Genomic DNA, 22,564 nt, shown 5'->3' with positions numbered 1-22,564 from the left:
GAAAAGAAAAGAAAAAAAAAAGAAGCAAAATAATTAAATATAAAAACCTAATAAATAATTATACGTATAAACTATATTAAGATTTATGATTATTTCTTTTTCTTTTTTTCATCTCTATTATTCAAGAGAGTCTATTCAGAATAATAATAAAAGAAGACGATATATATCGTCATCGTGTTAATCCATTGTAGTCTGGTTTCCATGCATCCTGCAATAGAGTTTAAGTAGAAGCGAGACGATCGTGGAAAAGTGGTGAACAACCCCACCTGGCAGCGTTGTTCCGGGCGCGGCCTTTCCCCTCGGTCTATAAAGCTACGAGAAATCCACTTCCACCGAACATTCGCTCGCCGCCTCGTCACTCATTTACTCACCATGTGGCTGTTGTTTATCCTCGCAGGTGAGTGCTCCTCTACGCTACGTCACGCTTTCGTGAAGCACCAAGGACGATCTCTCAAAAGTGATCCTTGATCCTTCCGCGTGCTAATCAAATATCATCTTCTCTGACCTTTTTTATCCTATCTTTTTATTTCACCCTCACTCTCTCTCTCTCACTCTCACTCTCTCTCTCTTTCTCTTTCTATTTCTCTTATCTCTCTATCTCTTTCACTCTTTCATACCTCTATCCCTTTTCGTGGGTGTGACAAAGAAACTCTCGCGTGTGACTTTTTTTTTGTTTAAACTTTGTGCAAATCTAGTGTGAAAATCTTTTCTCTACGTATCCATTTCGAAAACAGTTTCAAGTGTGTCGATTCGTTTAAAAAAAAAAAAAAAAAAAATATATATATATATATATATATATATTTATATTTATTTAGTTTATAAACGTTAATATACAAATATGAATTTTCGTGTTTCAAATAAAAAATTATATATGGAAATTTTAAGTATAATGTAAGTTATACTAGTACATATAACTATATCATATACTGACTTGAATACTAATCCTTCCTAAGTATGTAAAAACTAACGATTAATTTTTTGAAAGAAATAAGAAATGAAATAAGACAAATTATATTGAGTCGTCCAAGAAATAATTTTGAAAAAGTTTCAATAAAAGATATTAAATATGAATTTCGATTATTTACACATAAAATATAGAAAATGTTCAAACAATTCTTATTGGCCGACACTATGCACGTACATACATAGATGTGTTATTTCAAAAAGAATGATAAAACATTTTAAACAAATATTATAGTCCATTAGTTCCGATTTTATAAACTTTCTATTTTTTTTCTACAATGTTCAATCGTTAATATTATCGTTCGAAACATACATCAATTTACCGGTTTAAAGGCGATAAATCGACCTTTCTCTTTCCCTTTAATATATATATGTATGTATATATATATATATATATATATATAAATATATATATATATATTATATATATATATATACACACACACACATATATATCCTACATAGATATATACCTATCTATAAAGTTTTTTCGTTACGCACGCTGAACGTTCATTTATATTATATTTTTCAACGGGACATGCATATGCAACATACAATGCACTTGCACTTATTCCCAGTTACTTACGTCAGTCTATTACTTTCTCGAATACAATTCCTTCACTCTAATTCCATTCTCTATTGTCTTTAATTGCCAATAATGTATTTTTAATTGACTTTTTTTTTATAATTCATAATTCAGATAAAGTAAATATATCAAACAAAATTAAATTTGTTTATAAATATTAATTTAATTTGTGACTCTCTCTCTCTCTCTCTCTCTCTCTCTCTCTCTCTCTCTCTCTCTCTCTCTCTCATAGCGAATTAAAATTTACGATATTTCTTTCTAAATCCTAATCTATCGTAAATAAGTTAAGTAAATTAATAAAGTACATTTGTAACGTTACACGAGTAAAAAATCAATCGATTAAAATCAGACGAACAGTTAAAATACAATCGTATTGCTACTTTCCACGATCTGTAAGTCATGTTGGATGTTTAACGCACGAAATACGCGTTTTGCATTCGCATTAGAAACTTGCTTACTACGGAACTAAATTCGCTTTCCCGTTTATGCATACGAATGCTAGACACTCGGCCAAGATTACTGTCACTTCGAGAAATCGTTGGTAAAACAAAGAAGTTCATTTACTCGAATTTTGAATCTTTTTCTTTTCCCATTTTTTTTTCCTATCTCGTAAATCTTCCTATTGTTCTAAGTCATACTACACTTGTAAAAATTTTTACAATGATTGTCACAGATTTTTTTGTTATCGTTGCAATAATTAATTAAGAAACAAAAAAAAAATTTTTGTTTCGTTTCATTACCGTATAAAGTTATTAATAATATTGGTGTCTTGGGAAGTTTTTTTTTAAAATAAAACTTGACAAACTTTTCACAATGAATTGACAAATATTTTTTACAATTGATCGACAAATTCATTCTTCTAATCATTGAACTAATCACACAGTATTTATATTTGTTTTGATTACATCGTCAAAAACTAATCCACAATTTAGAGAACCTTATTTACGCCGTGGAACTAAATTTATCGCCTTAGGAGTTTACTTTCTCTGCGAAACGTAACGTAATATTTTTTTCTATACAATCACAAGTGAAATCTTGTTTGATGAGTTAGGAGACGGAAGAAAAAAGATTATTAAAGGTGACAAGGACATTGAGAACGTTAATTAACTTGGCTTGTTATTATTCTATTAATTCATTACAAATCATAAACAAATGTTTATTCGTGTGACTAATAATTTAATTTTTTATTTATTCAATTTAAAAAAGATTTACCACATAATAATAGTAATCATTACGTTAATTAATTTGTCGATAATTAAATCTATGTTTTTTTTTTTTTTTTTTTTTTAGTAACTTTAACAAAAAAAAAAAAGAAGAAGGAACGAAAAAAATGCCAGTAACCCTTTTCTTTTCCACAGAGACAATTTTCGTTTAAATTAAAAATCGATTTTCTTTTCTTTTTTATTCTTTTTCTTTTTTTTTTTTTTTTTTTGTTTTTGTTTTATCTACTCTTCTTCTTTAAACATCTCCGTGTGACTCGATCAAATTAGAAAAAAAAAAAAAAGAAAAAAAGAAAAGAAATAGAAAATTGCAAAGGAAAATATCCGGTAGGTTAACAGGAAATTCTATTAAATATTAAGTCGTTAACTTAGAACGAGAATATTGTCGGTTGTCATAAATCGTGAATTTTCGATGACTGTTCAAGTTATCGTACGATAATAAACAATTTCCGTCGTGCATTATTCATCTTGTTGCATAATCTTCCCCAACAATGTCATCTACCTTCGAATCTTCACAATTTTCTATTTCCGAAGTTGGCAAACGATATCTTCGAAAATTAATGAACATGATATAACACTTAAACGAACTCCTGCAAGATAATATAATAATTTATTTTAGATTTAATTTATTTTAAATAAAACTTCAAAATTGTCAATACGATCAAATAAAAAAATATTATCGAGAAAAAATTGTCAACGTTATCCCTAACATCTAATAAAACAAACGAAAAAAAAAAAAAAAAAAGAAATTAATTTCAAATCACTTTTATGACGCGTATTGGAAATAAATCAATATCGTAATAATTAATTCACTCGAGTGGGAACTTTCGGATGTAAGAAACGAAAGAAAGGGAAAAACAAAGAAAAAAAGGAAGAAAAAAAAAAAAAGAAAAGAAAAAGATCTAACTGATCTATGGATCTATAGAAAACCTCGAGACAAGAAAATCATTATACTTTCTGAACGATACCAAAACGGAAAAAAAAGAAAATTGAGAAAATAAAAAATGGAAGTGTCCTACTTGTTCAGTTTGCAAAAGGCACACATATAGACACGCACATACATACTTAAAGTCGACAAAAACGGATGCGTGGTAGTATAATACAAGGAAGGAGAGGGCGGTGCTCGCAAAATCCCACACGTTCTCATGTCATTTGCCGCTCGATGATTTCCCAATCAGTGTGGCGGGCATAAGACAAGCGAACCGCTTGTGTTAACATGTATACGTGAATACACAGACACGCACACACATACATACATACATACATAGATAGATAGATAGATAGATAAATAGATAAATAGATAGATAGATAAATAGATAGATAGATAGATAGATAGATAGATAGATAGATAGACACATACGTACGTATAATACATACATACACATGATGTTATTGCCTTTCTCTAAGCTCGAGGCTGCAACTGCAACGACAGCTGCACGCTTATCCATGTCTAGAGGCTGTCTCTCTGGACCACTGAGAGTCTCTACGATATAAATATATATCTATATTTAAAACCTCGCCCCTTAAGTCTCTCGAATCTGTCAATAATCTATACTAGTATTTATGTAAATATATCGTGACAATGATAATCGCTTAATACGTGTACCCTAGTTGTATAGATGATCGGTTTTTCTTTTTTTTTCTAAGATATATCATTGTTTAAATGATCTCAAAGAGAAAGAGAAAGATTATATATATATAATGACTCTATATATATATATATATATATATATATATATAGTAATGACTTTATAGATTCGAAATACTTCGAACAGAAAGTGAAAACAGTCGAGTTAGTGAAAACGAGAAAGACGAGATTCTTATTCTATGTATCTTATGTATCATTAGTTCTCTGACACATATTAGTTCTTTTATATTAATTAATTTTATATTAATTAATTAATTAATTAATAGCATTAACAATGTCTAACTTATAAATGATTAATTTCAACAAACGTTTTCCCTTTTTTTTCCAAATTTTTTATTAACATCTTTATTTTATATTTATAACACACTGTACATACTATAAAATTGTTATCGTGTCTAATTTATCTATCTATCTTTTTCTTATTAATTTGTACTATTTTGTATAAATTAAATTATATTATTTATATTTATTTTTGTAATTAAATTATATTAATTACAATTTTTCTTTGTATTTTTTGTAACTTACAAATGTAGGTTATTAATCTAACTTCGACAAATGTTTTTTCTCTTTGTTACATTTTTATCAAACGTGTATAACGCGAGAACTTTATCCTATTTATTTATCTCACTTTCTCTTCTAATCGATATCTGAGATATCAAATATTATTTTTATTTAGAATTTTATTAGAATATTGTACTATATTTAGATTCAACAGATATTCTATCTTTGTCGCATTTTTATCAAAACACGTATAACAAACACCATAACATGAGATTCTTATTTTATTTATCTATCTCTCTTTCTTTTATTATTGATATGCGATTATTTTTATTTAAATAAAATATTGAAATAACAGTTCATTGCTCTAATTTCAACAAATATTATCTTTATCACTTTTTATCAAATATCTATGACACAAATTGTATCTGGGCATAAATATTTGTCTAACTCTCTCTTTCTCTCTCTCTCTCTCTCTTTTTATCAAGTATTTAATGATTCGACTATGTTCATCATCGCACAATTTCACATTCCAGTTTTAAAAATACATATAACTCCTAGACCATTTTCCTTTTCAAAGGAAGACTCGTTGAAAACATTCGCTAACAATTATTTTATTATCTTATTGTCCTATAAAATAAAATATATAAAATATAAAAAAGAAAGAACTGAACAAAAAAAAGAAAAGAAATGATCGGAATGCTTGTAGAGAGCCACGTTCTATTCTCCCTTCTCCCTCCTTTACTCCTCTGACCTGCCCCCCACTCTTTTCCTCCTTTTTTTTCCTATTTTTTTTTATTTCGTTGACTGCGCGAAATCTTTATTGTCGTTACAGTTCGCCGAGTTCCCCGATTTACACGCCAAAATCATGCGATTATTCACGCTCATTAGACCTCATTTTCTTCTTAGTATTTCTATTGTCGTCATTATTGTTATTATTATTGTTATTATTGCTTATGATAACGACGGTGGTTTTCGATATTAATTAACTAGTTCGCGTTCAAATATATCGGAGCATTCTCTCTCTTTACCTTTCTCTATCTCTCTTTCTCTTTCTCTCTCTCTCTCTCTCTATCTCTCTATCTCTCTCTCGAAGTTTCTAATCTCTGAAAAAAAAATTCAATTAACAATGAAGCAAGAAAAAATATAAAAGCTAGAAAGTCCATTCCTCGAGGACAAGTTTTGTCCTTGTTAGATTCTTTGATCGTGCCGCTTTATTAAAAAAAAAAAATAAATAAATAAATAAATAAAATAAGAAGAAAGAAAAAGATAAAAAATTCGATAAATTTTCATCGACACATACACACTCACACAGAGAGAGAGAGAGAGAGAGGTACACACATATTATATATATATATATATATATATATATATATATATATATATATATTTCCGACACTTGCAGAGAAAGCATCAAACGAGTTCATCCTATCGCAATAGTATATCCCTCGTTCGTTAAGACTGTCATGCAGTAATTAAACCATCGAAATGATTAAACATGACAGATACGATACTAACAGATGTATGCAGTTGCTTCTTATGAAAGATACTTCTTTTTGTACACGTGTTTCTTATTTCTGAATATGATTGATAAGATAGAAATTAGGACATTCATTAATTTAATCGATATCATAGATTTATAATTCATTTATCTTTAAATTTAACAGACATAAAAGATGCTGGAAACTTTCTTATTTATTTTATTCTTGTTATATGAAAAAGAAAAAAGAAAGGAAAAGAAAAAGAAAAAGAATAAAAATTAAAGATTAAGAACATCATTTGAAGTTTAATTGATCAATATTCAATATAATAATTGTTATGTTAATTCTTTTACAATTCAATTGTTTTTTATACTTGAAAAAAGAAAAAGAAAAAAATTATCCATACAACACGAAATTTAAATTCATTAACACAAATTCGTTCATTTTACGGATATAATAAGGAAACAATTTATTTTATAATGAAAAAAAAATAAAATAAAATTTAAAAACAAAATAAATATATATGACTTTTAAAAGTATCACTATGATAAAGAGAGAGAGGGAGAGGGAGAGGGAAAGAGGGAGAGAGGGAGAGAGGGAGAGAGGGAAAGAGAGAAAAACTGTAGATAATTACGTATATCTTACGTATTTTGATCGAAGTAATGCAATGAGATTCTAAATGACAGTAACAATTAGAAGAAAAAAAGAAAAAAGAAGAAAGGAAAAAAAAGGAAATCGTTTTTCAATCAATCGAAAAGAATATGAAAGTGAAACGTTCTAAGCCTTGTTACGTCCGGTCTATCGTAATCTTTCAAGATGAACTCGATAACGTCGAAAAGGTACGATCGATCCTATCGTTCTATACTTAAGATTTTAAAAACGAACGGTTCGAAGAAAGTATCTCGAATACTTTATGTATATACTATTTGCAATTATCGTATGCCAAGCCCAATAGACTTTTTGTCTATCTGTCGAATCGACCAATTTATCGTCCTTGGAGAATGTCATTAAATAGAAAAAGAGAAAGAAGGAGAAAGAGAGAGAGAGAGAGAGAGAGAGAGTGAAAGGTCGATACGCCAACGTTCATAATATACCTCGTGTATTGCTCTTCGAATTTACTCTCTAATATGATATTAGAAGCAATGATTATTGTCCAATAGCGATCGACCTTTGAACTATCTTCGAAAAAATTCAAATCGATCGATCTATCCAATGTTATCGCATTGATCTAACGTTTGTATTTTTTCGGACAATGATCAATCAAAATTCTCTATAAATTTTCAATTGTCAGAATGTAAACTGATACAATTCTTTTTCCATTTCTTTTTCTTCTTTTGATTTATTTGGATAATTGATTGTGATAAAAAATAATGATCTAGTAGAATCCTCTTAACTTTTTTTTCTTATTCGTACTTAGTCATATATTTTGCATTATGTCATTCACATAAAAGATTATGAAATTAAAATGAAAACTTTTAAATGTGACATATGACGCGTACTTTAATTTTAATTTATCTACGAAGTTGATTATAAGATAAAGAATTATTTTTCTTTTTCTTATAATTCATATGAATGCAAAAATCATGATACATTGATAAAAATTAATTTGAAATTTCAACGTATAAATTGATACTTTCATTTTGATTTAACGACAATATAGATTATTAGAAAAGTAATAATTTCATTAAACGTGTTCTTTATTCTAATCAATAATGAGCAAACATTAAAGCATCCTACGCATTGCATGATGCAAATATCGAGGACGGTACTCGACTCGTTTAAATTTAAAAGCACATCCACACAGATATATACGTCCCACACATTTTCTAATAATCATTTGAATACAAGACGAGATATTTAACTTGATCTTTTTAAACGCAAGTTAAAAGGTAAAATTACTCGGGTGAAAAGTGGAACGTTTATCGATCTTTTTAACGACCATTGCTCGTTAATTTCTCGCCTCTTATGGAAAATAACGAGATTCTCGTTTGTAAGATTTCTCGTTAATACATTCGTACTCGTACGCAAAATTATTATAATTACATATTATTAATTACTTCGCGAGTACTTTCAAGATGTACAATTAATTTAATTAACTGCTTGAAAGAAGATCGTTAAATTTCACGTTACGTTATCCTATGTAGAAATAGAAAAAGAAATAAGAAAAGAAAAAGAAATAGAAAAAAGGAAACAATTTTATCAAAAAAAAAAAAAAAAACTCGCAACATTCCATTTATACTTTCGATATAATTAATTCAATTTGAGTTAATTAAATATCAACGAATATTACGTTTGAAAAATTCCATATATACTTAAAGTCACAGAAATATACAGAAACTTTGTTGAAAATTAAACCTAAATTTTTGCAAATTGAACGTAGTCATATTTTTAATTCGTAAATTAATATACAAACGTGTCTATACGTATAAATAGAAAAAATTAATATATTAATTGTAATATATATATATATATATATATCATTTGAATTTCTTTTATCAATTTTTATCTATCATTAAACATATAACACGATCATTTTCATAAAATACATCCAACATGTACGTATAAATATTAAATATTCTACTTCACGTGATCTATCGTGAATTATTTTCGTTTCGTTTCTCACAAAAGTAATGAAGTAACAATACGATATCGTATCTCTCTCTCTCTCTCTCTCTCTCTCTCTCACTCTCTCTCTCTCTCTCTTTCTCTCTTTCACGTTATTTCATACATCATGTGAAATTCGAATGAAACGAATCTAGAAAATAATAATGAACGTCCTCGTTCGGTGTCGGTGTCGTAGACTTCATAAGGTTGGCGCGAAACTCACGATGCGTTAATTAACCAAAAGATTTGTTAACCGACAACCGAAAGGATGTTACTTAACGATTTCACCGGTTATAAGAACGCGAAGACATCTTTGTCTTCGTCCTCGTCTTCGTCGTCTTCATCTTCGTCTTCGTCATTTTCATCCTCGTCTAGATTATTATTATTATTATTATTATTATTATTATTATTATTATTATTATTATTATTATTATTATTATTATTATTGTTATTATTATTATTATTGTAATTGTTATTGCTTTTGTTGTTATTGTTGTTGTTGTTCCTCTCGTGTTACTTAATTATGAGCTAATTACTCGCATCCTCGGAATTTCGCAGGTGTAACAAAGAAACGAGATCCGTCACGAATTTCCATTTCGTCATTACACACACTCGACATAGATATTACCTAAAAGATATCTTAAGTAGATAAAGAAAAAAAAAAAAAGAAAAAGAAATGAGTGAGAAAAAGAAAAGATATTTTTATATCTCATTGTGATTATATCGATCTCTGAAATCATCTTAAATTAGTCATCTTCCTAAGCCTATGTACCAACTTAATTGACTTGTTAATTAAGAATAATGAGTTAACTCGTAAGATTTCATTTCTTATAATAAAGTAATATTCTTATGAATAAGAAAACAAAAGAAAAAGAAATTTTTGATTAAAAGAAAGAGAAAAAGTAACGAGTGAGAATAAGAAAGAAGATTTTTAGTTCTCATAGTGATTATATTGATCTTTAAAATTATCTTAAATTAATCATCTTTCTAAGCTTATGTACCAATTCTTATTTTTCATTTTCATATATATACATATACGAAAATATAACATCAAGATTTCATAACTCGTGTTAAAATGTTAAAATACGTAAGAACATAAATAGAATAATAATCTCTAATTTTAAAAGTTGTTCACGTATTAGTAATAATTTCCATTGCAAGATCATATTTTACATGAACGTTCTTCCTAAACGAATACCAAAGTTCGCGTATTAAAGCGATGTCCCGCGTAAGACATGTGTGATCATTACTAAAACAAAAAAGTCTATTATACTGATTATCAATGAATATAGCATTCAATAGTAAATTACATTATTTGATTCTATGATTACAGTTTTTTAACTCGAGAGACGCCGTTAATCGATAAATCATATTACAATTAGAATCTTACATTAGATATGAATCATACATAGAAACACATTTATCAAATTAATTCTGTTTGAAAGAAGTAAATATACATCTAATATTAATACTTATATATTTTTGATTGCATTGATTAGCGAAGCTCAATATTCTCTATAAAAATGTATTATAACCTATTTATATCGAAAAATTATTAATTTATGAAATATTATAATTTAAATATTGCTTAGAAATAACGTAAAAATGCGATTAAAATATAACAAAAGTGTTATAAATAAATTATGAAAAAAAAATCTTTCGAGTTTTCAATTTCATACATTATCAATTATTTAACAGATATTCTATTCTTAATTTTAAATAAAATTGATATAATTATAATAAAAATTTAAATGATTTCATTATATTTATTCTCTTATTAAGAAAGAAGAAACAAATTTTTACAGGAAAATTCAATTTAAAAAATTATTAACAAAATCAATTTTATTATAACAATATTATTGCAATATTTAACTAAATCAGGAATAAAATATACTTGAAAACGATATTTGTTTCATATTTCTACGACTTTTCGTTCCGAAGATTTTCATTTGAAAGATTTTCATTCATAATTCGCATACTACAGCTGTTCGTAGTAATAGTATAGTAGTAGTAGTAACGTATCCAGCTGGGCTGCGTAAATTCCCGAAGTTTATATGTGTCAGTGTGTCGTTGAGCCAATTTGAATGAAATTATATAGGTCATGAACATTTTCCGTTTATATGAGAATATCTCCGAAACTAAAAATCATAGAAACTTGATTCAAATACCATATTAAAGGGCAAATTTTTTTCTATTTTTTTTTTTTCATTCTATTCTTAATAAAAAATTGTTAATTTTGTATAAACAAATTCTTACGAACTAAATCCATCTCATTTTAGCACAAAAAAAAAGAAAATGAAAAAAATAAATCGAAATTTCGAGTGAATTATAACATTACGATTAATTGATAAATTAATTGATAAATAGTTAATAAACAAATGATTTTTTTATCGAAGAAACAATTTTTTTTCTACATTATCAATAGCCGTACAATTTTCCATTTATATAGAAATATGTCCGGAGCACGGAGCAAAATTTTCTTTATCTTCTTTCAATATATTATTAATAATAAATCAAGAATTTGTTTTATTATTAATAAAACAAATTGTAAATAAACAATTTTTATAAACAAATTCATACGAACTAAATTCATCTTATTTTATAAAAATATACTTATAGTATTATTTATCTCATATATATATATATATATATATATATATATATATTATTATCATTTATTATTATTTATATACATAGATAAATATATGTATAATATTATATAATTATCTATATTATATATTATACTGAAAACATTTTACGATCACATTTCATTTTCACATTTCATAAAATAACCACAAAGGACTAATTAGAAAGTCTGACGTGGACCATCGACGGCTCATGCGGCATTCACCGTGTTAATCTTCTTCCGTTCCAAGCTTGTATCATGATGCGCAATTGAGATTAGAACTCTCGAATGTCGAGAAACCCCAAGGAGGAAGTTATTAATAGAGAGAGAAAGAAAGAGAGAGAGAGTAAGAGAGAGAGAGAGAGAGAGAGCGAGGCGTATTTTATGGTACGGTAATAATACATAGGTAACTATAAACCTAAGTTTCCGTTACATCCGGTTCTCGCGTGATACACAGCAACGAAAGTGGAGAAAACTTCCGTTCAACTTCACTTTCAAGATGATTTTCCAGTGATACGTGCGATTTAATTCGTTAAATCATTGGATCTATGAATTATTGGATCCATTAAATCGATTGATCAATTAAAGTCTCTAATTGTTATCGAATCTTTTATTCGTTAAACATAAAAGCAGTTTAATTAAAGCTTTAATATTTCTTAAGACTTAGTTTAATTAAGTAGTTATATATTTTATCTATAGATTAAATGATTTACGGATCAATGAATCTATTAAATTATAAAATATAAATCGATTATATTCTCTAACTGTTATCGAATTTTCTATACATTAAACATATATAGTGTAATTAAGATTTTAACATTATCTTTCTCATTCTCTCTCTCTCTCTCTATCTCTCTCTCTCTCTATCTCTGTTTCTATGTCTGTCTCTTTCTTTCAAGTTAATTGAATCAACTAATTATCATCAGAGAATAAATCTCAAATTAAAAAATCATCGATAATAAAAATAATAATAATTATTATTATTATTACTATTACTATTATTATCATTATTATTATTATTATTGAAACTCAGTCATCGCTGATAGCTTTTAAAAGCATTTTTAATATCGACCACTTCAAAGTATACTTTCTCTTTGATAGATAAGCCATTAACGTTTCACACACCACACACATATACACGCACGCATATATATATATATATATATATATATTTCTGCCCCATAATCTCTCTTTTCGTTTCTCTTTCCTGTCGTTTTAAAACGATTGAAGTCATCTTAAAATCATAAGACGATTTAAGAGAAGTAGACACATCCTGGATGTAATTTAATGGCAATCTTACATTCCCTATTTTCTTTGGATCATTAAAGTACTCTTATTGTGTCTTTTTTAACATAGAAATGGCTACTTACATACATATATCTTAAACACCTGTCGTCTTTCTTGTCGAACATTTTTGTCAAAACTTAAAGATCTCCCTTAGATTTCATTCTCTGGAAAGAAAGAAAAAGAAGGAAGGAAAAAGAAAAAGAAAAAAAAAAAAGAAAAGAAAAGAAAAAACTATAGTTCGCTATCTTTTTTCAAATTTTTAACGATACGTGAAAGTAAATTTTTTTAATATATAATTCTATGACCATTCGCAATCCTATCGCGAGCAACGACAACAAAAAAAAATTGTCCTTTAGATTTGTAAATAGACAGATATAATACGTATTTACTTATACAAAATTAAAATATATAAAATTAAAAAGTACAAAATTAATAATAATAAAATATTTAAATCAAATATATAGGATTAAAAAAAAGAAAAGGAAAAAAGAAATTTAAAAAAATCTATACACAACTGATAATTAATTTGTCTCTTGAGAATTCCTTTTCACGCTATTAAAAGAAAAAAAAAAAAAAAAAAAAAAAAAAAAAAAGGAATTGTGAACACATATACGACTTTTCACTTTCATTAACGATTGCGTCTAGTACAAACGATCGATCGATCGATCGATCGATCGATAGACCGACTGATCGATCGTAACTTAACACGATTCGAATCCAATCTAAATCGATATAATTTCGACACAACGTTATATCAGGCTAGTCGCATTCTCTGAAAAGGTCTCCCACGATGGCGGCCTAACTCCGTGACGAAACAATCGAATCATGGGCGTTTCGAACTTCGTACGATTTATTATGCAATTTTACATTGAATCTAGATTGGCGAGCATAAAAGATCAAAAGTAAACTCGTTATATAAATATTATTCAATAAAAAAAAAAAAAAAAAAAAAAAAAAGAAGAAGAAACGAAAAAAATAAAGAATAATAATTTAATTATAAGAATAATTAATTATGGGATTTCGATTGGTATAAGAATAATTAATTTAACACGACAAATAATGTCATATAACCAATAAAATAAATCGTAAAACAACTTAAAATACGTAATAAATTGTTAATAAAATGAATGATCGAAAATAAATCGATATTCATTTCTTTATTTAATATCTACATAACCTTAAATAAAGTTACGTTAAAAAAAATATTCTACCTGATAAATAAAAATTTGTAAGAAACGTAAATGCATATATATATATGCAGAAAACGTATGCACATCTATTTATTACAATTCTCTCAAGTATACGAAATTCCTCTTTGCCAAAGCACGTAATCGATCGAGTAATAAAATGTTTTTATCGTTGTATGATCAAGACACGATCGAACGATTTTGCAAGCCAACACTAAAAGAATACTCTTGGTGATCGAAAGTCTCTTTCTCATATATGCAACCGGACCAACTTCCTAGTAGCAATGACATAATCGGCTTGACCGAGCCGAGAATGTACGAAAGGACATCGGATATATTCGAGAGAGAGAAAGAGAGAGAGAGAGAGAGAGAGAGAGAGAGAGAGAGAGAACGCGAAAGTCTTCCGGTATGGGATGTCGATTGGAACGGATTGGAATGGAATGGAATGGAACATGTAATGCCCTGTCTATGTGATTAAATAAATAAATGAAACGATGAAAAAGAATAAAATAATAAATTTCTCGAAAAAAATTGATAAATAAAAAGATCGATAAATAAAAAATATTAAAACAAAAAGTTTCTATAATGATGAAATCAAATACTAAGAAGAAACTATACAAAATTGTATTTAAAACACGAATTTCTTATTCCTTGCACGTCACGAAACATCGTAAAACATCGAAAGAGAGAGAGAGAGAGAGAGATCGTGCGATTGTTTTTTTCCATGACATCGTAAAGACGCATCGTAAAATTCCTGAAACTTTTTTTATCCAATTTCGATAAATATAGCTGCAAGAATTTTTACGATAACAATATGATATCACTTACAAGATTCATCCTTTTCCAATATATCATATTCTCATTATATTCAATTGGTCTATAAAAAATAATGTGCTGGAATTGTTAATATTTTCTATTAAAATAAATATCACTATATTCATAAGTTCTTTTTACTAAAAAAAAAAACCGTCATTATTTATTAGCCAACCTAATATCAAAAATTCCAATACTTGTTATTGGCCAACCCAATACTTGCATAAACCAGACAAGGAAGTTATTATTCTTATCAACGTCATCATATGATACATATATATATATATATATATACACATATACACAAATAATAATGATATTATTTATCAGTCAATCTAATACTAAAAATTCTAATACTAGTGATTGGCCAATCCAATACTACTATAAAGAAGATAAGAAAATTATCAATATCCTTATCATTATATGTATAGGTATATATAGGTATATGATGACGCCATTATTTATCGACCAACCTAATACCAAAAATTCTAACACGATTTATTGACCAACTCAACATTTATATAAAGCAGACAAGGAAGTTATCATTATTCTTATCAACGTCATCATAATATATATATATATATATATATATATATATATCATTCATTATAATCGTAAGGCATATCGAAGGATAGCCAGATTTAATGTTCATTATTCAATCGCGGAAGATTCGAATGGCGATGTGACTGTTAGCGTCGTTCTACATGGCCGAGAATGGCGTTTATCGTATAAAGGTTGAGGAACTGTGGAAAGCGAGACTTCATATGCAGGGAAAGTTAGTTTAAAACCTCCACGTGAAACTTTTCCCACGAGTTTTGCTTTCAACGTTTCCTATGCAATAACGTTGTTTTACTCTCAATCGTCGTCGTTCCATGGAAAGGAACTAAATGAGAATAAATGGGTACGACCTCGAATTTACGAGCGACGCCTATTTCAAGAGAATGCTCCCTCTCATCTGATGAAACAGTTTAATACCCCGTACTCATTAGTATCCTTTCGTTATTATAAATTTATCGTACAAACAAGATTTATCAAAAAGATCGACATTTCGAACGTTCTAAAATCTTTTATAACTTTTGTAACGATAGACATTTTTAATTCGCAACAATTAAAAGAAAAACATTTTTTGATAATCATTGTAACCCTAAATATATCAACAAATATATGAACAATCAAAATGTATTCATTTTATAAATATGTCCTGGTGTGACATTTAACATGAAAATAAAAATGAATATTAAAATATAACTATTATAATAATTATCATACATCGATATATTATATAATATAAATTTACGTATAAATAATTATTATAAAGATGAAGAAATTTTTTTCAACAGGTCTATTGGCAGTTTCCGCCGAAAAGGAGACAGTCTCAAATGTGGCCGAAAAATCATCGTCGTCTCCCACGGCGAGTGCAGATGACATCGTCATGCTAGAGATCGACGTAAAAGAACCTGCTAAAAGATCACCTATATCAGCCAATGGCATTTATGGAGCATCACCAAGTCAATATGTTATTCGACACGGTGATGACGCTCAAGAGGTAAGAGATTTTTACAACTCAAATGAAATTCTAACGATCTTGTCGGTGTTAATGAGTTACGTAAATTTCTTGTAACAATGAAGTCTCATAAAAGAAAGAAAAAAGAAAAAAGAAAAAAAGGAAAAGGAAAGAAAAAAAGATACAAAAAAAAAAAAAAAAAAAAAAAAAAAAAAAAAAAAGAAAAAACTCACACGAAACATGCAAGAATATAATGCAATAGATACATATTCGACTAATAAATGTATTCCAATTAACGTTTTTCATATTGTATTTTCTTCTCCATATTAGACATCGTACATGTAACCAACCGAATTAACTTTTAACTTTTACACATCTATTCTCCAAATCGACGATCTGACGATCTTATAGTGACTAATTATTCCTTGTTTCCCATAATAAGGATTACATGCTCTTTTTGCATCATGAGAATCGCGTGTTTCTTTAAGTTTACTTCGATATGCAGAATACCGTATTAGCTCTACTTGTTGGAATGCGTTAAAACGAAGTAGTTGAAAACAGATCGGTGAAAGTCTGGTATTCGACTATGTCAGCTGATCCGCTGAGCAAACAATTTTATCAAATGTCAATAATCACTGAATAAGAAAGAAAAAGAGAGAGAGAGAGAGAGAAAGAGAGAAAGGATATTATATGGTACATTAGTTTTTATAAAAGGATCTAATTCTTTTATGCTGTGATCGATAATCGAGGTTAAGGTTGGTTATTCAACTAACACGGATTCACGGATTAATGAATAAATGATGTCGATCGGGAAACAATCAATTTGAGACGCATTGACGTATTCATCTCTCACCTTCTACAAGAACAGTAAAGTTACATATAACAACTAACGTCATTATCGTCGGTCAACCGTGACCATTGGCCGCCTATCACTTACCAATGTGGTGACTAACTAACCGTGGCTAGAATGTTCTTTTTTTTTTATTTTTTATTTTTTTTTTTCTTTATTTTTTCTTTTTTTTTTTTGTTTTTGAATTTATTTTTAGCTATTTATTTAATTTTTCTTTTTTCGTTAGTCTGAAATAATCTAAGAGAGAGAAAAAAAGAGAGATACAATACAATTGTTTTACTTTAATTTGTTAATATAGATATTAGAATAGAATAAATGAAATATAATATCGGCTAAAATAAAGAAATAATTTAACATTGATTTTAATGAAGCAATAAGTAATAAATAATCAATATATTCATATATATATTCATATATATTTTTATATTCTATTGCATATTATATTTATTATCATTATTATTATATTATACTATATATATATATATATATATATATATATATATATATATATTTATAATTGTATTACATATTATATTAATTATATATTACATCGTATAATATTCTTACATACTTATATTTATATTTGTAGATATATAATGAAATATATTATTAACTTAAGTGAAGAAATAATCTAATCAAACGATCAACTTGATGAAATAATAAATAATAAATAATTACGTTCGATAATATTATATTATCATTTGAATTACGGAACTTAAGCGTTTAAATAAGTAGTACAAAATGGCGTAACAAAATATATATACATATATTTTATAGTTGCACGTTAGGTATAATGAGAGATTGTAAATTCCGAAAGAGAGGGGACTCTCTCTCTCTCTCTCTCTCTCTCTCTCCCAGATAATAGCCTTCAAACATTCTTTCTCTATCTTTCTCGCTCTCTTTCTTTTATCTGAGTTATAAAGGCGTATCAATTTTCAGCGCGAAAGACAAGAACAAAAGATTTTCAGTTCATAGTCATCTAACGGTGACTAAACTTGATGTCTGCACGTGCGTCGGTGAACATAACTATAGTGAAGGAACTCATTTTATACGGTTTAAAAAGAAAATTGCATGTATTCTTAGAAAGGAAAATCCTACGAACGAAAAGTATAGAAAAAGATAATTAGATAATTATTACATATGTAATTGCAGACTAAATATACAAAGGAGAATTATATTTTCTTCATTTAAGAAAGAAATTCGTCATGGTTCATATCTTAAATTAGTTCATATATTCAAAGTTAACATACATACAAATATACATACATACATACATACATACATACATACATACATATATACATACATATATTTGCTAAATGTATGAATTATGTATACTAAGAGATAAGTTATGCTCATGTTATACTCAAAGGATAAAGTTATAAATTAAACTTACAACGCCCGTCGTAACAGAATTGACAAATTGAAAAAAAAAAAAAAAGAATTTTTTCGAAGAATATCTCGATCGATGTACATCTATTCGAAATATTTTTCATGCAAAATAGAGAAAAATAGATAGTTAGAGATAGATAGATAGATAGATAGAAAGAGAGAGAGAGAGAGAAAGAGACACGTTAAACTTTGTGGCAGCTGTGTGTGGTTGATTCGTGATCGTTGAACAGAGCGTTAAATGTTCGAACACGATCCTGTTGCCTTCTTGCATAACACGAGCAAGTTTTGCACGCCTTCTAATCGCGGCGACCTAAGATAGAACCGGTAAAACCACACCCAACACAGCTGACTGAGAGAACAAGTCCCTCTGTTACATACATAGCTATTTTATCAAATGCTACTTACGGTCGTTTCGTTACGTTTCGTTTCGTTTCGTTTCGTTTCGTTTCGTTTTCCATCCAGTCGATCGTACGGCCTTGTCTGTACTGTTATATACTTGCTACGATGACTCACATCAAACGAAGAAGGAAACTCTGTGTTTACAATTTATAGGTCATCGACTCATCCTTTTGCTAAGCACAACTACATACTCTTTTACCTATAACGAATACACACACACTCTCTCTCTCTCTCTCTGTCTCTCTCTTGATACCTGACCTATGATATAAGCGTCTGTTAACCTTTACGGCGAAATCAAGTTCATTACGAGCATCTTCCACAAAAAGATTTATTCTTACGTCATCACGATTCCTCTTTTATTATTACCCAATATGGCTCTCATATTAAAGAATCGATCTTTCTATATATTCAATCCTTATATTTAATACTATTTGGCTTGATATTTTTCTTTACATTCTATTTTCTATCTAATAAAAAGAAAAATTCCATCGAAAATTTCCGCAATAAAAAATCATTAGCATTGAGATAAAAAAAGAAAAAAAAAAAAAAAACATGCGAAGTGATTATGTGAATTGTAATTAAAAGAAAAAAAAAAAGTTAATAAGAAAAATAAGATTTTCCCTGACTTTCGAAAATAGAATAAACTTTGTATATTCTTTTTTATCTTGTTGAAATGAAATTTCACCAATGATTACATTTAACGATTAATATAACAAAACTATTTTTAATAAATCTCGATATACCTTCTTAGTGTTGATTTACTGAAGAGTTAAATGAAATAAAAAAAAAAAAGTATATTAAACAAAGAACATTGTTTAACAGCGTATATTAATTTGTAGCTTTCACCGGAATACCTGTCGGTACTACAGCAGTATTCTCAATCGCAGTCGCAAGCGTACGGACCAACAACTGCAGCGCCACCACCCCAACGCAGACCATTGCCGGCTTATGCTAGACAACAACAACAATTACAACAAGCCTATCACAATTTTCGAAAACCTACCGTAGTACCGCCAAGACCACGAGCTCAACTTCATCCTCAGGCTTTAGCTCAGGCTGAAGCGACAGCTCAATTACAAGCTCAGATTGAAGCTAGAAATCGTGCAGAGGCTATACATACAGCTCGTTTAAATCCAAGTGGTACATCGACTTATCAAGTGGCAGCATATTCTGAACCGAAATTGGGTACGTTCGAGCAAGAACTTCTTCAATTAGTGTCAGCTAATCAAGCTCAGGAATTCAAGCTCGTTCCAACTCAGCCAAAGTCTGCTTTGAAATCTGGCTATGCATCAGAATATTCTCAACAATTGGTAAGTTATCCCAGTCAGTATTCTAAGCCAGCAGCAGCAGCACAATTACCGGAACAATATCATATCGAAACGACGGCACAACGTTATCAGCAACAACAGCCAGCACCAGCTTATCAATCCGTCGAGGAACCAGTCCAAATTCAATACCAACCAGTACAGTCACTTCCGGTTCAAACGAAGGAGTTCAGACCTTCTCCTCAATACCAATACGCCGAGGATCATGGTAACCTGAAAGCCCAAGCTGAAGCCGAAGCTATAGCTAGAGCTCAAGCACAAGCTCAAGCTCAAGCTTTAGCTTTCCAGAAGATTGCCCAAGCTGCTCACAATAAGCATCAGCAGGAAGCTTTCCAACAGATTCAAATTGTGAACGAACGTCATAGACAACAAAGTGCTTTGGAACAAATACAGCAGGGTACTCAGATCAGTGACGCAGGACGAGCTCATATCGAGGAACAATATCATCCGAAAAATCCAGAAGCTGCTTATAGAGCACGTTTGAAGGCTCAAGCTCAAGCGGAATTGGCCGAAGCTAGAAGAGCTCAGGAAGCTGCGGAATATAAAGCTCATTCTGACGCCATATTAAAACTCCAGGCGCAACAGCAGGCTCATCTTAAAGCTCAAGAGGAAGCCCACAGGAACGCTTTGAATTTCGAGAAGAATCAGTTGCAAGCACAGGCTCAAGCTCAGGCATTGGCACAAGCTCAAGCCGAAGCATTGTATAAAGCTCATCAACAAACACGAGCCAAAGCGAATAGCGAAGTTGTTGCTGTGGCTAGAGCTCAAGCAGAAGCTAGGAAACAAGATCCTGAAAATACTCCAGTAGTTCAATATCTTTTACCCAATAGTACACCTCTCCCATCTCCAAACAGTTATTACACCAGCGACGAAGTACAGAAGTATCAAGCTTCTGGATCATCCTACGTTCCGAGATCTGTCCCAAAAGATGAAGGACCTTCTTCCATAGCCGAGGAACTCCAACCTACGATTACTCAGCCACGACAAACTCACAAATTAAAGATACCAACTGCCTCGCCATCCTCTGTTTACGTTTCTCAATCGGGCCTGTTAAAGAAAGCTCCAATTAAATCATTGACGATTGAAGAAATTATCGATCAGGATCAAATCAATGGACCCCAAGTCGTACGTATTCCTACATCCAAAGGACATCAAACCTTAACTCAAGAAGACCTATCAGCCCTTATCCATTCCGGTTACTCGGTTACCCCCATTCCTCAAACCGTTAAACCTACCCAACAAACTTACATCGGAGAAAACTCATCGGCTGGATATTACATAAAAAAACAAAGAAATCCAGTTACCAGGCCTGAATATATCACCTACGAAGATGCAATCCCTCAAGGTCGTAAAGCAATTAGAAAGAATAGACCAATTTTAAAGCCACAAGGTAGCGAAGCTGAGGCTAGCGAAAAAGTTACATACCTGATACCTTTGGAACCAGAATTTGGAAACAAACAACAACCATTGGTTAGACGTTCTCAAGAATGAAAATCGTATTATCTATCTTCGTTCTTATTGTTTTTATCCAACGTTAATGGATAAAATCGGTAATGGAACGAAATCGAAATTGATGATATTAAGAAAAAAAGAAAAAAATTTATACAAATTATCGAAATGATTGAATTGAATTAGAGAGGAAAAAGAAAAAAATAGTCTAAATTATAAAATTCTCGAACGAAGTTTATTATTACCGATAGTATCCATACGTTCTTTTTTTTTTTTTTTTAACTATCTTGACACTTCCTTAAACGTTCATACGCATACGAAGCACCATAAACATATAATCTTTCTACCCCCTAATCCTCTAACAATATGACGGAATTATATACAAATAGTTCACTTTATTTTTATATCATCCGCTATAATAATAACGATTACATCATTTTTGGTCACAACTGGTATAACGTAATGGCTCTTTTGGATATTTATCTTCCTTGCAATTTCGAGCTCCTGTTCTTTTTCTTTTTTATTCTTTTTATTTTCTTATTTCTTTTTTTTTTTTTTTTGTATGCGCGTATGTGTGTATGTGCGTGATTATTACTCTTTCTCTTAAACTGTTTGCTTATACGTTTACACATTTATCCGTTACAGCATTTCGTAATAATTTTACTTTCAATTACTATTCCTTGTCATTAACTCCGTTCAAACGGATGTTAATTTAATAGATAAAATATAAAA

General features: G+C 29.3%; 1 protein-coding gene and 1 long non-coding RNA gene across 4 annotated transcripts in view; one reads left to right on the top strand and one right to left on the bottom strand.

Annotated features, from left to right (window-relative positions):
* Window positions 1–22,564, bottom strand: part of LOC124951128 — a 64,442-nt gene that overhangs the window by 36,824 nt on the left and 5,054 nt on the right. For both annotated transcript variants that reach the window (XR_007101525.1, XR_007101526.1), the window contains exon 3: window positions 4,147–4,252. This is a non-coding gene — a long non-coding RNA (uncharacterized LOC124951128). The remainder of the gene's footprint in view (window positions 1–4,146; window positions 4,253–22,564) is intronic.
* On the top strand, window positions 329–22,157 carry LOC124951107 (mediator of RNA polymerase II transcription subunit 15-like). 2 transcript variants are annotated; one of them, XM_047498915.1, is made up of 3 exons: window positions 329–397; window positions 16,254–16,459; window positions 19,946–22,157. In XM_047498915.1, exons 1-3 carry the CDS (start codon window positions 373–375, stop codon window positions 21,872–21,874), a joined length of 2,160 nt encoding a protein of 719 aa, XP_047354871.1. In that variant the 5' UTR covers window positions 329–372; the 3' UTR covers window positions 21,875–22,157. The 2 variants fall into 2 exon arrangements, with proteins under 2 accessions (XP_047354871.1, XP_047354870.1); XM_047498914.1 differs by lacking the exon at window positions 329–397 and having other exon boundaries at window positions 16,217–16,459; window positions 19,898–22,157.

Source organism: Vespa velutina, chromosome 8 (assembly GCF_912470025.1).
Source record: "Vespa velutina chromosome 8, iVesVel2.1, whole genome shotgun sequence".
In the NCBI taxonomy this organism is placed as follows: domain Eukaryota; kingdom Metazoa; phylum Arthropoda; class Insecta; order Hymenoptera; family Vespidae; genus Vespa; species Vespa velutina.
Note: the sequence above shows the minus strand (reverse complement) of the source record. Positions and strands in the feature narration are given on the sequence as shown.